The 15497-nt window shown below is 38.2% G+C and overlaps 1 protein-coding gene across 4 annotated transcripts in view; it reads right to left on the bottom strand.

Annotated features, from left to right (window-relative positions):
- Positions 1-15497, bottom strand: part of LOC149248144 (uncharacterized) — a 38090-nt gene that overhangs the window by 16834 nt on the left and 5759 nt on the right. For all 4 annotated transcript variants that reach the window (XM_089458352.1, XM_089458351.1, XM_089458353.1 and 1 more), the window contains 4 exons: positions 892-2698; positions 649-787; positions 344-441; positions 37-102 (listed from right to left, as the gene is read on the bottom strand). In XM_089458352.1, coding sequence (XP_089314478.1) covers positions 37-102; positions 344-441; positions 649-787; positions 892-2698 — 2110 coding nt within the window. The remainder of the gene's footprint in view (positions 1-36; positions 103-343; positions 442-648; positions 788-891; positions 2699-15497) is intronic.

Raw genomic sequence — 15497 nt, 5'->3', positions numbered from 1 at the left:
TGTTTTCAACAAAACAAGACAATTATTCACACTTACATTTTTCTCTGCTTGCTCTCTTTGTGCTTGCAAATCGCGGTCATTCTTTTGTGCTAATGCTTTCGCCTGACAAATTTCATCAGATATTGTAAGTTAGATTGAACACAACTTAAAATTCCAGTGTTCCACTTAGCTAGTTTAAAATCTGATAGAGAGAATCCATCTACCATAATTCATATATGCTTTAATTTAGAAGAAACTTCTAAAGATATCTACATGGCCCTAAACAACAATGTCATCAAGGCCATCACTAGAGCTGTAAGTGGCAATTCATTATAGTTTCCCACACATCATTCAGGTACCATACCGCACGTTCAAGGGTACGTTGATGCCGTTCCAGCCTAGCTCTTCTCCTTTCCGCAGTTTCGCCGGGAATCTCTTGAAACTCTTCACTAGAGGGAGCAGCTTCACAAGACAAAATTTAAATAAAGATAAGTCCCTGCCCTGTAAACAGATAAACATATGGGGCAAGAAAACGCAGGCATAGAATTGCTATGCAAAATTACAAGTAGCATGTTTTTCTGAACACACAATGTATACTACAATTGAGAAAGGGACATAGCTTCATTATTAAAAATTATCAGTGGCAAACTTTTATAACCCATTTCTTACTAAAAAGTGATGTCCAATCATCAGCTGCATTTGTTGCTAAATTTGATCGCCTATGACTTTGTGGTGTTCCAGCAGAAGTTCTCTGAGAGCCTTCACCAGAAAATCCCCTATTCTGAGATTGTACGTCAGCAGTAGCATCCTGCAAAGGAAAATGCATGCCTTCATAAGCTTTAAAAAAATCCACCAAACTACATAAAAACCATAACAAAATGCACAATCATGGCCTCTGAATTAATTACTTACCGAGGTACCTGTTCTTTGCCTCGGTGCACTGTCTGTCCGAGCACCCATACCAAAAAAAGATTCAAGGTCATTGTCATTTCTCCGTTGCCTCTCTTTTGCTGCTGCAGCCCTCTCTGCAACAGCTCTCTCTGCTCGTTCCCTTGCTTCTGCAGCTGCCCTCTCAACAGCAGCTTTTTCCGCTGCTCGTTCTCGAGCCTCAGCATTGGCTCTCTCTACAGCAGCACGCTCTGCTCTAAGCCTTGTATCTGTGGAAGTTCTTTCACTACCAACTCTCTCCGATGCTGGCCTTTCACGAACTGCTGCTGCTGCTCTTTCTGCAGCAGCTCTTTCAGCTGCTGCTCTTTCTTTCACCTCTGCAGCCGCTCTTTCTCTTGCCTCTGCAGCTGCTCTTTCCCTCGCCTCTGCAGCTGCTCTCTCAACAGCAACTCTTTCTACTCTCTCTCTAGCCTCTGCAGCTGCTCTCTCTCGTGCTTCCGCAGTTGCCCTCTCTACTGCAGCCCTTTCTGCTCTCTGGCGTGCCTCTTGGGTTGCCCTTTCTACAGCTACTCTATCTTTCTCTCTCTCTCTTTCTCTTTCCCGTTCTCTTTCCTTTTCACGTTCCTTTTCCCTTTGTCTTCTCTCTCTTTCATGCTCTTCTTGTTCACGAGCCTCTCGAGCTGCTTTAGCAGCCTTCTCTTTATCTTCTTGTTCACGAGCCTCCCGAGTTGCTTTCACCACCCTCTCTTTTTCTTCTTGCCCCTGGATCCCTTCAGCAACACTTGCATCTCTTCTATCATGTTTTTCTCTTTCTTGAGACTTACCTGCCTTCACTTCTCTTTCCCAGTTCCCTCTTGCCTCTTTGGCTTGTTTCATTCTTGCTTCAGCTCTCTCCATAGCCTCCTTCATAGCAGCAGTTGATGCTGCTGCTGCAAAGCTACCATCCACTTTTCCATCTATGCAATGTGACAGTGGGTCACCTCCAACTTGACCTCGAGATCCACCAGATACAAAGTCTTCAAGTTCTTGAATTGATGAACTTTTCACGGTTTTACCTGAGTGAGGCTGATGGCTATGAAATGAATTTGAATACCCAGCAGTGTCTGACATCTCTGCAGTTTTCTTTGAAGATGGTCCCTGCTTGATGACTAAAGGAGGAGGTGGCCTTGAAGGTGGTGGGTGTGGTGTAGGTTTTGTAAGAAGCTTAACTTCACCCACAGTAACTAACACTTCGTTGAAAAAATTTGCACCCCTCTCAGATTTCCTTGGAGGCGATGATCTTTTCAAGTTACTAACATATGTAGAGTTTTCATGCAATGGTTGCCGGTATCTTCTTGGAGAAGAAAATTTTGAAGATAAATCAGTTTTACCACTGGATTTTCTAATATCTGTTCTAGGGACACTTCCATGAGCCTTGCTATGATCTTTCACAGAGTTGTTAATTACAGAGCTTCTTTTCACAGATTTCCCTTCAACTGATTCTGTATTAATGCTTGAACGAGAAGGACTAGCACCATGACTGGTCTTCAATGGGCTCTTAGCTATGCTGGACTTACTCATTGGAGAAGAGGCTGTACCCCTTGTTACTGAAAATCCATCAAATGCAGTGATGTTATCAATCCCCATTGTTCCATTGCTTGAAGCTTTTCTTTCCTTTGTGCTTGTTGTTGTAGGTTGTGATGGCATGTTCAGTTTTTCCAAGGAATCGGGCAATAACGTGGAAGATGAGTTTGATGACAATTCTGGTTCTAACACAACAAAAGGATCTTCGGCAGGCTTCTGTGGAGAAGCAGTAGGCACACGACGCTTTGCCCTACTCTCTCCTGCTGACCTGTGACATATATTAAGGTTCAAATTGATGAATTGCATTAGTTCTCTGACTATTATGGTTACTCGTTATTGATTTGAGTACTAACTGAACTAAGATTTTAAAGAAATAAAAGATATGTCAAAATGCAATAATGTGACAATTGTCTGGAAAATACACAATGTTCAACCAAGACTCGGGTGTGGGGAGATGCAGGTGTGGGGAGGCGCACAGGGGGGGGCGTGTGGGAGTACCCTCAAGGGTGCGGGGGGATGTCAGGGTATATAATTTTTAATTATATATATATATATATATATATATATAAAATTCAAGTTCATATTCAGTAATAAAAGCATAAATAGACTAATAGTAATACATTGATCCACACATAAAATTTAAATTCATAATTGAATTAAATAATGACATACATTGATCCATCCTCATAATTCATTTTGATACATACATCATTCATATGACATACTCATCATTAATCCATACCATGAGATTCAATAATAAAATTCAATAACGAAATATTCATATACATTGATCCATATCATTCATCATTCATCATCCTTCATTCTATAACCTACATAGATTTAAAAATTAAATTCATCATTCATCATTCTAGAAGAGCTCGACGGCGGGCAAGAGAGCATAGCTCGACGGCGGCAAGAGAGCACTCAGCAGAGCTCGACAACGGGCAAGAGAATTTGGGAAATGAATAGGTAAGTTAACCTAGGTAAGTTTTAACTTTTAACTATTTAATTTTTAGTTTTGTTTTGCTTTTTATCTTTTTTAAGTTTTGTTTTACTTTTTATTTATTTTAAGTTTTTTCATATGTGAATTTTCAATTTTTTTTACATTAAGTGTTATTGGACAAATTTGAGGGGGGACGCACCAAGGGGATGCCCAGAAGCACCCCTTTTGGGGATTCGCATCCCCCACATTGGGGAAACGCACCTCCCTGCGTCTCCCCACGACTGATGCCCAGAAGCACCCCTTTTGGGGATTCGCGTCCCCCACATTGGGGAAACGCACCTCCCTGCGTCTCCCCACGACTGATGCCCAGAAGCACCCCTTTTGGGGATTCGCGTCCCCCACATTGGGGAAACGCACCTCCCTGCGTCTCCCCACGACTTCCCAAAAGGGGTGAGTGGGAAAATGCACCCCCGGACGTCCCCTCATTCTGGGTGCGTGTGGTGCGTGAGGTGCGAGGGGTGCGTGCACCCGACCCCAGGGGATGTGTCCCCGTTGAACACTGGAAATACATAAAAATCTAACAGTCATAAATTACAGTGAAACAAAAGACGCCTCCCAGAAATGATGGCAAAACCTAAATCATTCATTAAATATATTTATTTGGGTCTGATTTCCCAGTACACCAAAATCTGACACAAGGAACTAAAAAATATACTCTGAGGTTCCTAAATGATGCCATGTGCATTATAGTATGTAAGATACATTCCTACATAGAGTTAATTTCTCTCTTGTAAATAATCTGCACAACATTTTGTTAAGATTTACCTTTGTTGTTGTTAAATAGTTAGATCTAAAAATGGAAACTTCTTGCAAGAAAAGATATAATAACTTGGTATAATCTTTAGCATGGTGAGAAAAGTGATTGGTTTTTGTGGATAGATCTTGCTCAGAACAGCATACCTCATCAGAAATATTTAAAAAAAATATGGACATTATTGCAGTCATTAAAGCAGGGGACAGATTCAAAGTGTCCTTAAAATGCCCAGAAACAAACTGGAAGAGAGGACCTTGGCTGAATGGCAAGCCCATCTATAGATATGAAACCCATGCAAGGGAGCCCATCTATAGATATGACACAGGTGCTATGTGGATCAGACAGATCACCATTTGCAGATAAGGAAATTAAACATGTCAGAAGGCATGGCTCAAGAGAATTAATGCTAATTGGAGAGCACCTTGTGATTTTAGGCTAAGAGTTACAGGTTGGATGATTCTTTTGCCTGGCTTGAGAAGCAAACACAGGTTACCCAGATCAGGACTCAATGATGAACATTGTCTGCAGTATGGAAAAAGGGATGATTAAAAGCATAATTTTTGGAGTACAACTTCAATAAATCTCTTTGGAGGGATATCCCATCACACTTCTTTCATGCCTGTCAATTATCCTTGGCGACAATAGCTTGTGTGCATAATTTTATTGACCCTTCTGGGAATGTTTAAAATGACCAATCATTGTAAACATGCATTTGAAATTTTAAGCAAATGGATGTCATCATTGTTGCATTCATTGAAGGGCTTCTATTTGTTAAGGCTTTTATTAATTATTCAAAATCAGGGTTGTGGGGGAGCAGCTCCCCCCCCCGGAACCCGCCCCCGAATCGCGCTCCCTTTGGGAGCGACCAGGGAGCGCACTCACAAAATCACTCCCGCATGGGAGCGAATCCGGGAGCGAAATTTTCACTCCCTAGCCTTTTTTGCAATTTTTTTTTGTAGTAACATTTCAAATCAGGGTTGCCTTTTCGGGAGCATTTTGTCTTTTTTGCAAAAAAAAAATTGCAGTAATATTCCAAATGCAATTTTTTTCAAAGAAACAAATAAGTTTTGAGTGGAGCAGCCTAACGATCAAGCCTATGGCCCTAGTATTGATATGCAATTCATGGTAATGTTAAATTCTTAAAGTAAAAGTCACATTCTCCTTAATCTTCATTTTCATCCTTTTACTTGAATTTTTTTAATTTCCATGAAATGACTCAGGATGCTTGAGAGTGGTTCCGACCTCATTGGATTTCATATGGAGAAAGTAGAATTTTCAATTTCATTCAAAATCCAGCAGACTTATCAGTTTTTCAAGATTTCAAGATTGGGGGGATTACAATGTTTCCATTGGATTTTGTCATATATTAGGGTATGGAACTCGTATTTAATCAAGAGATCCAATCCCTCTATGTACCTTGATGTTAGTGACATTGGTTGTCGAACTCCTCTATCATGACCCTCCTAAAAATGTACGCATCACTCAAACAAAATCTTGACTTGACATGCTATGATTTTTCTATCTTATGTTAATGCTTAGAGGGTGATATTAATGACAAAGATCCCTATACAGAGCCAAAGGTAATGACAAAAATACCTCTGGATATTAATACTTAGAGGGTGATATTAATGACAAAGATCCTGATTTTACAACAAGACTAAAAAATTAGACATTTCTCGTGGTGGCAAGAGGCCCAAGCATTAGCAATAGATAATAGATTTACTTGTCTTTTCTAGTTTCTAGTAGTTTTTATAACTGACTCATTCATATTTATTATGATATTTTTTGTAAACAATATATGACAATTTAAGTTTGAAGTTTGAAGTTGGCAATTATAACTCATTTGTAATGAATTATGAATATGATGCTTCATGAAAGTTGAAATTTGTTTCATTTCATTTCATTTTATAACATTTGATTTCATGTTAGATATTATTTGTTGTAATGGTTACACTTAGCTTACAAGTACAACTTTGGTGATCAATGATGATAAATGTTATATATTGAATTTTGAAAGCTTGAAACTTTAAGATCGATGAATCATGAGACTCAATATGTTGTATGTTACTATGTTACTAACTTGTGGACATGATTGATGAAGATTATAACTTCTAGATGATTGTTGTTATATGGTTCAATCTATGTTTTTTTATGTTTTTTATATCTAATTCATCATTCTACATGCTTTTGTTGACATATATGCATCAAAATATATATATATATATATAAACGCTCTCAAAATCGCTCCCAAACTGGGAGCTTCTGAAAATGACGCTCCCGCTCCCAAGTAACCTTGTTCCTAATGCAATTTTTTTCAAAGAAATAAATAATTTTTTAGTGGGGCAGCCTAATTATCAAGCCTATGGCCCTAGTATTGATACGTGATTCATGGTAATGTTAAATTCTTGAAGTAAAAGTGACATTCTCCTTTGTCACTTTTACTTAAAGTTTTAACATTACCATGAAATGATTCAGGATGTTTGAGAGTGGTTCCAACCTTATTGGATTTAATATGGAGAAAGTAGAATTTTAAATCTCATTCAAAATCCAGCAGACTTATCAGTTTTTCAGGCTTTCAAGATTGGGGGATTGCAATGTTTTCATTAGATTTTGTCATGTATTAGGGTATGAAACTCGTATTTAATGAAGAGCACCAATCCCTCTATGTACCTTGATGTTAGTGACATTGGTTGTCGAACTCCTCTATCATGACCCTACTAAAAATGTAACCATCGCTCGAACAAAATCTTGACTTGACATGCTATGTTTTTTCTATCTTATGTTAATGAAGCTGATATTAATGAAAAAGATCTTGATTTTCCAACAAGACTCAAAAATTAGACATTTCTCGCAGCGGCAAGAGGCCCAAGCATTAGCAATAGATAATAGATTTACTCATCTTTTCTAGTTTCTAGTAGTTTTTATAATTGTTGACTCTTTCATATTTATTATGATAATTTTTGTAAACAATATATGACAATTTAAGTTTGAAGTTGGCAATTATAACTCATTGGTAATGAATTATGAATATGATGCTTCGTGAAAGTTGAAAGTTGTTTCATTTCATTTCATTTTATAACATTTCATTCATGTTAGATATTCTTTGTTGTCAAGGTTACATTTAGCTTACAAGTACAACTTTGGTGATCAATGATGATAAAGGTTATATATTGAATTTTGAAAGCTTGAAACTTTAAGATTGATGAACCATGAGACTCAATATGTTGTATGTTACTAACTTGTGGACATGGTTGATGAAAATTATAACTTCTAGATGAGTGATGTTATATGATTCAATCTATGTTCCTATGCTTTTTATATCTAATTCATCATTCTACATGCTTTTGTTGACATATATGCATCAAAATATAAAAAATATATATTATACAAAAATTCGCTCCCAAACCGAGAGCTTCTGAAAATGTCGCTCCGGCTCCCCGTTTTCGCTCCCGCTCCCAAGTAACCTTGCTCAAAATAGCTTGTTGTTCTCGTCGATGTCCTCAGTTATTTGATCCTAACACCATCTCAAGCCTCAAATAGCTTCCCATTCTCGTAGAAGTATCTATCTATATCATAGTTGAAAAATCAAAGATTTTCACCAACATCATAAAACATCACAATGTCAAAACCTAGCTGAAAAATCATTAGTTTTATTAAAATTGGACATCACGAGTTTTACAGAAGAAGGGGCAAACATCATTGAAAAATGAGTTGTCTTTAGTGCGATTTTTTGGAGTTTACGGTGCCGAAATCAAGCGGGAAAATTTGTGGCGAAATCTTGATTTGTGTTATTTTAACTAGTGTTTTGACTGTATATATGGATTCAGCACCCTGAAAAACCCCTAGGGCACTTCTATTGTGCAGGGTTTACCCATCAAATTTGTGATTTCAATGAATTCCTACTAGATTTTAGAGAAATTAAAAGGAAAAGCTTCCAAAAAGTCGCACTAAAGACAACTCATTGAAAAATCATTCCACAATTAAAAATGCCTACCGTGATTTTGATTGTCTTAAAGGCCGATTTTGGTTTTTTCTGTCACTTGACTTTACAGCAGTTGGGGAATGATACGAGTTTACCATCATTAACAACCAATTTTAGGAGGGCCAAATCATTGTTCTCATCATTATTGAAGTGTTTTTTGTTGGAGCAAGGATCAACTCCTTTCTGCCTACAGTTTTCATATTCTCAGATTGCACCCTTTTAACTAATTTTTTATAGATTTATACAGGGTTTCCAAAGTCCATGTTGATTGCCTCTTATCATCATTTTCCATTGCTCAGATAACACTTTAGAGGTTTTTTTCTTACCAACAAACTACTTTTTTTCTTTTGCCCTAAGTTTAAAGTTGGACGTTTGAGTATTGCCTTGCCAATATGACAGAGCCTTTGGACCCATTTTGGCAATATGGTGAACCTGAAGATGGGATAAATTGAGAAATATTGTCTTGTAAACTTTGTGGGCAACCTATGACAGGAGGAATTAGCCAGTTGCAGTACTACTTGGCTAAAATCCCACAACATGATGTTAGGATTTGTAGCGCATCAACCACAGATATTATGCAAGCTGCCCATGATGTTATTTATGAAAAGGATAAAATAAAGTAAGAGGCAGAAGGTACCAAAGCTGAACTTGCCACGAGTAGGGTGGCTAGATCTTCAAGAACTATAGGCACATTTAGGACCCAAGGTGAGTTACAATGCCTCCGCACATTCACCTTCAACGAGGACCTCACCTTCGTTTGTTTCACGAACCACAAATGGAGCACAACCTTCCATCCGATCAGTGGTTCGAAAAAGAGGAGCAAGAAGCAAAAAGAGTTGTGGGGAGATGACTTTTCTAAAGCAACATACTTTTGAGCATTCCAAAGACAAAGGCATTTTTCCAATCAATGTGTGATGTTATTACTATTGTTGGCCCAAGAGAGTGATTGGATTTTGGGGGTTTCATCCTGTAAGGCGGCCAAAGTTCAAAAACTCACGTGGTCAAAAGGCGACACCAAAACAAATCCAACCATGTTAAGAGTTGATGAATTCGATGGCTTATATGCCCTTAGGTTGTGGTTTCTTAGACCATAGGCTAGTATCGCAAGTCACAAACAAGCTAGCAAACAAAAACAAAAAGTGTCCTACCTGCAAGTTGTGTGGGCCAATTCTTCATGTGAAAAAATGACAAAAATTATAAATGGAAGGACCTAAAGAAGTCATGGGAGGCCACTAGATGCACGATGATGTCCAATGATTGAATAGATGGGAAGGGTAGGACCCTTTTAATTTCTCAATACATGGTCCTAGGGGTACAATGTTTATTAAATCCATTGACGCATCAATGCATGTTAAAGATGCAACATTGTTGTGTGAATTAATGGATGGGGTCATCGAAGAGATCGGTTTGCAACATGTTATGCAAGTAATAACAAACAATGCAACTAATTATGTAGCTTCCTACAAGTTTCTAATGGAGAGGAACCACACATTGTTTTAGACTCCATATGTTTCCGATTGCATCCCTTTGATGTTTGAGGATATGGGGAAAATGTCCTTCATCAAGAAGATCATTGATTGGACACGAAGAATCACAAAATTCATAAATAATCATGTATTTGTTCTTAGCCTTGTGTGTAAATGCACAAAATCACAAAAACAAGGAGTTATTGAGTCCTAAAATCACACATTTTGCTAGCAGCTTCCTTTCTTTTCAATTTATGCTCCAATATTAGTTTAAGTTGAAGCAGATATTTGTTTGTAATGAGTGGCACAACTACGTATTTAGCACAAGACAAGATGAGAGAGCCATCACTAAACTAGTGTACATCAACTCCTCCTAGGAAATAATGCAAGAAGTGTGAATGGTTAGAAAACCTTTGGTAAAAGTTCACCAATTGGTTGATAGGGATAATCCGACAATGTGCTACTTGTATGAGGCCATGGATAGGGCCAAAGAAGGCCCATATGTGGGCAAGTATACCCTTAAATATGAAAAAAACATGGCAATCTAGAATCTTATAGATAGTAGATGGACCAAGATGCTCCATTAGTCCATTCATGCAACAGAGTTTTTCATCAACCCCACCTATGCTTACTCATGTCACTTTGATTTCAATGGTGAGGTGATGGAAGGGCTCCTAACCAAGGTTAATTAGAAGCAGAAGCAAGAGTAAGGAGCTACATTTTCAAAAGCTCCCGATTTGCTTTTATATAATATATATTTTTAAATATTTTGATGCATATATATCAACAAAAGCATGCAAAATGATGAATTAGATATAATAAAAAGCATAAAAACATGCATTGAACCATATAACATCAATCATCTAGAAGTTATAATCTTCATCAACCACGTCCACAAGTTAGTAACATACAACATATCGAGTCTCATGATTCATCAATCTTAAAGTTTCAAGCTTTCAAAATTCAATATATAACATTTATCATCATTGATCACTAAAGTTGTACTTGTAACCATGACAACAAAAAATATCTAACATGAAATGAAATGTTTCAACTTTCAACTTTCACAAAGCATCATATTCATAATTCATTACCAGCGAGTTATAAATTATAATTGCCAACTTCAAACTTCAAACTTCAAACTTAAATTGTCATATATTGTTTACAAAAAATATCATAATAAATATGAAAGAGTCAACAGTTATAAAAACTACTAGAAACTAGAAAAGACAAGTAAATCTATTATCTATTGCTAATGCTTGGGCCTCTTGCCACGAGAAATGTCTAATTTCTGAGAAGGTCGTGGTGGTCTTCTAGGAGTCTCGAGAGGAGGCATAGTCGGACGACCAGAACCAAAAGGCACATGCCCTCCACGTGAGGATGTAGATGGAGGTGGTGGCAGCAAAGGCAAAGTTGTTGGAACTCGAGCACTGCTATTGGATGGTGGGGGTGGCATGGTTGTTGTTGCTTCATCATCATCCTTCAGAAGTTTTGTTTCCAATTCTTCTAGATGTAGAGCACCATCCTCCAAATTATCTTCCTCTGGGTTGTTGTCCCAAGTTGTACAATATGATGTATCCTCACAAGCCCGATCACAATAATGGCTCAACAACCTCAAGTTGTAATGCACATAAACCAAGCTTTCTGCCCGGTTTTCATTGAGTCTGTTTCTTCTCACATTATGGATGAAGTTGTAGGTGCTCCAACACTTCTCTGCAGAAGAAGTATTTACAACCTGTGAGAGCACTTTTTTTTGCCAATTTTGGCAAAAGTCCCTGGCCGCCATATGCATCCCACCATGTGATAGCATCAAATCTGTCCCTATCTTCCATTGAATGCAAAGAACCAAACACTCCAATGCTAGTGAAGTATTTGCCTAATTCAAAACACAAATTATCACACTCCTTGTTAGGGACCAACTTGTCTAATGATTTCATATATCCTTTTTGTACTTTTGGATCTGTATGAGGTTTGGCCCTAACCTCACCCCAGGTGCATATTTGCCCAACTAAGATGGAGAGTAGTATTTTGGAATAAGGATATATGCCAGACCATGTAGTGGAATATTAAGTTTATTCCACCGTGCACACAAAAAATCATGAAACATATCATACAAGTTGGGATCGTTTTCCTGAACAATATCTTTTATTTGCCCCAACATGCTATCCATTTGCTCATACACCTCCCTCAATACTAGTTTATCTATATCTGCGAAACAAATCATGGTATAAATGGGCTTGGTGAATTGCAAAACTTTCCTCACACGTGCCCAAAATAGACCATCAAGAGCAATTTCCTCCACCAGTTTAAAACCTTACCTGTCAACTGCAGTTGGAGCACTGTCCTTTAATACCTACCAATGTTGACTTGATACCATGCTAGCCAATGACTCTCTTAGCTTCAAAAGGCACTTGAAGATGAGGTAATAGCTAGCAAATCTAGTCTTCGCAATCTTCAATAGGTCCAAACTTGAGTGACTGCGGAAAAGCCCATGGGTATTGCTATGATTAGTAATAAATTTTATCAATCTCTTGTCTCTCTTGTACAAATCACCAATCCATCTATATTGAGGTTGTTTGTTTTTAATAATATCATGCATCAAAAGGTTCATTGTGTGAACCAAACACCCAGACCAAAATATGTTGGGGTATCTATCCTCAATAATTGCTCTTGTTGCCTTACAATTAGAAGCATTATCAGTGATGACTTGGATGACATTGTATGGCCCAATATGTTCAATTGTTTGAAGTAATGGTTCTGCAATGTTGATGGCAGTCTTGAACTTTTCTGAGTAATCATATGTTGAAAGGAAGATTGCACCACCAATAGACACAGCAAGAACATTTATCAATGGCTTGCCTTTTACATTTGTTCATCCATCAGATACAAAGGATACCCCATGCTCATTCCAAGAATTTGTCATGTTACCCAAAGCATTTGTTATTTTTGCTTTTTCATGATCAAGTCCCACGGTTCTAGCCTTGTCATAACAAAAAAAAGGAACCAACATCAAGAGAATACCAAGCCATATAGCCATGATGTTCTTTGGTGGAGTTATAGTTTCTTGCCTGCAATAAAATGGAGGAATGGGAATGGGAAGAGAGAAGAGAACATTTTCATTTAGCAATAAACATATAAAAAACACAAATGCTAGATTAGAATCTCGATCCTATCTCTTTGGCCTTTAATCCCAAGCTCCTCAAGCTCTCAAGCAATCCTCTCAATCTTCCTCCTCAACTCAAGTTCTAATTCCAAAAGCCCTCTCTTGCTCTCTCAATGTGCATTGCTCTCAAGCAATCCTCTCAATCTTCCTCCTCAACTCAAGTTCTAATTCCAAAAGCCCTCTCTTGCTCTCTCAATGTGCATTGCTCTCAAGCAATCCTCTCAATCTTCCTCCTCAACTCAAGTTCTAATTCCAAAAGCCCTCTCTTGCTCTCTCAATGTGCCAATGGTGAGTAATGGGAGGGGAGGAGGGCCTTTTATCTCCATTTTTCCCTCCCCAACCTTGCCCGTCCAAGGCGGGGGAGCGTTCGTTCCCAGACCACTCCCGCCTTTAAAAAATCGCTTCAGGAGCGATCAGGGATCAAATGCTCCCAACCTCTCCCTCGTTCACCCCCAAAAAAAAGGAGCGCAAATATTTTAAGGCGCACACTTCAGGAGCAATTTGTGGGGGCGGGGGGGGCTCCCTCGCAACCTTACTCCTAACATGTGTCTAAAGAATGGCACCGAATGTCAATGCTCACGGAATAGTTAATCACAAGATTGAAATGTATTGAAACCTAGCAAACTATTTGGCTTTACCGATGTTGTCCATGAAAGGAGTATTTTGATGACACATAAGCCATCAGAGTTTAATTAAATATGTTTTAGTTGAATTATATTTTCTTTATTTCATATTTTTCATTATAATTTAAGGTATTTAAGCTTTTTCTTTCTTAATTGTTGTAGATGTTTGGTGGTGAAATTACAGCGCAAAAGCACCAATTTTTGAAAAAATTCCAATGGGGTCCTGTTAAAATTGGCAACTAGGGCCAAACTCCATATGGGTCACCTTATTTATGACAGCTGATATTTTTCTTGGATTCCTCTCTCCGAGAGGTGTAGGATTGATCTAAAGATCATCCAATTCCGACATGTAAAAATGAAGATATGAATTTATTTGTATTATTGACAAATTGTCAAGGTCAGCCAGCAATCAAAACAAAGATTTTTACCCCCAGTTCATCCTCAACGTTGCATATAAAAGGAGGAGACCTCAAGTCATTATTCCATCATCTCATATTCACTCATCTCTCTCTCCTCACTTGATTGGGTACACTAATATGGGCAGCATCTCTCACACGTGCAAAGGAAGAAGGAAGATTTCTATTTGGGCAGTGTTGACCAGTTTGACCGAATTTCAAAGTTGTTGTTTTGGGTTGCATTGACCAGCGTTGACCTCCTCTTGACTGCGGATTTGGGTGAGGGTCTTCTCCTTGGCAGGCCGCAGATCTGGGCACAAAAACCGAGGTGATCTGACCTTTGGTTTGACCAGCGTTGACTGCCCTAGTTGCTGGCTGCAGTTTGACTTTCGTTGACCAGCATTTGACTGGACTTTTCAGACTGTTTTGGGCTGATTCATCTTGTTGTTGGAGGCCGAGTTGACTGGGCTTTGACCAAGCTGATTTGGAGGTCAAATATGACCTGTTTGACCAACATTGACTTTCTGGTTAGGGTTTTACTGCTGCTGTCATAAATTATCAGATTTGTAAATTTTGTATTATCTCTCTCTTCTGAACTATTGAAGAATATAAGAAGAATTGATCAAAGGTTTCCCCACATTGGGGTTTGTCCCTGGCTGGTGCCACGTCGTGTGTCCTCTTGTCTTGACTTGTCTTCTACGGTTTATGTTCTATCTGCATTTTACTATCATGCTGATGTGGTTGCTAAACTAGATATTGATATTGGGCTAATTAAGAAATTGAAGTACATTGCTCTTAAGCATAGAACATACCAAAAATTAACAGGTCCTTAATCAAACTTGTAGCACTTCAATATGTGAACGTAATTGGAGTGTGTTTGAAAAAATACACTCAAAGAAGTGCAACAAGTTAGAACTTCAACTAAGCAATTACAATTGTTATAATTTTTTACCCTCAAGACTCACTAAATTTATTATAACCCTCTTATAGGTTGGATTTCCCATGTCTTAATGATTTGTTATATGTCCACTACATTCTCTGACTATGGATGAGGGAGCTGGAGAATATACCTAATTGAGACACCATTCCTTGGACAATATTAACATATTGTTTGAGAGGAGAGTATGTTAGAATTTCCACACACCCCAAGTCTGATCTATGCTTTAGCTAGAAAACATAAACACACTAGGAGTGCCTAACTTCAAAACAACTTGCACAACGAAAATATAACAGCAAGCAGATCAATGATAGTATACATGAGTTTAATGCTCAATTCTTATTCCTTATCAGTCATTTAATAAGAAAACCATAGGGCTCTCGTACCATGGATCATGGCCCTTTAGAATCCCCAATGCAATGCCAAAATCCAAGTCAATCATTTATCCAATAACCAAGGGTTGAGGCCAAATCCTTAGGCTCTCATCTACCGAAAAAAATACAAGAAGTATACAACTGTACTTACTTGTTGTTGCTGTCCTTAGCAACCAAACCTTATATAATCCTTTCTTACAGCTGTCAACAATAGCCATACTGCAGCCCTTTCCTTTAGGCTGTTACCAGTCCTTCTGCAATCTCTGTTACACAGCCCTACTCCTTGCTTTCCAAATTTCCACAGCCAGCAGCCCCTGTCAGTTCTCTTTAGCAGCCCCTTTCCTTGTTGTCACAGTTACTGAACCTACTT

Source organism: Pinus tabuliformis, chromosome 7, assembly GCF_031772625.1.
Source record: "Pinus tabuliformis cultivar Carrire ecotype Pingquan chromosome 7, CPIR1, whole genome shotgun sequence".
NCBI lineage: Eukaryota > Viridiplantae > Streptophyta > Pinopsida > Pinales > Pinaceae > Pinus > Pinus tabuliformis.
This window is presented reverse-complemented; position numbering and strand designations above follow the sequence as displayed.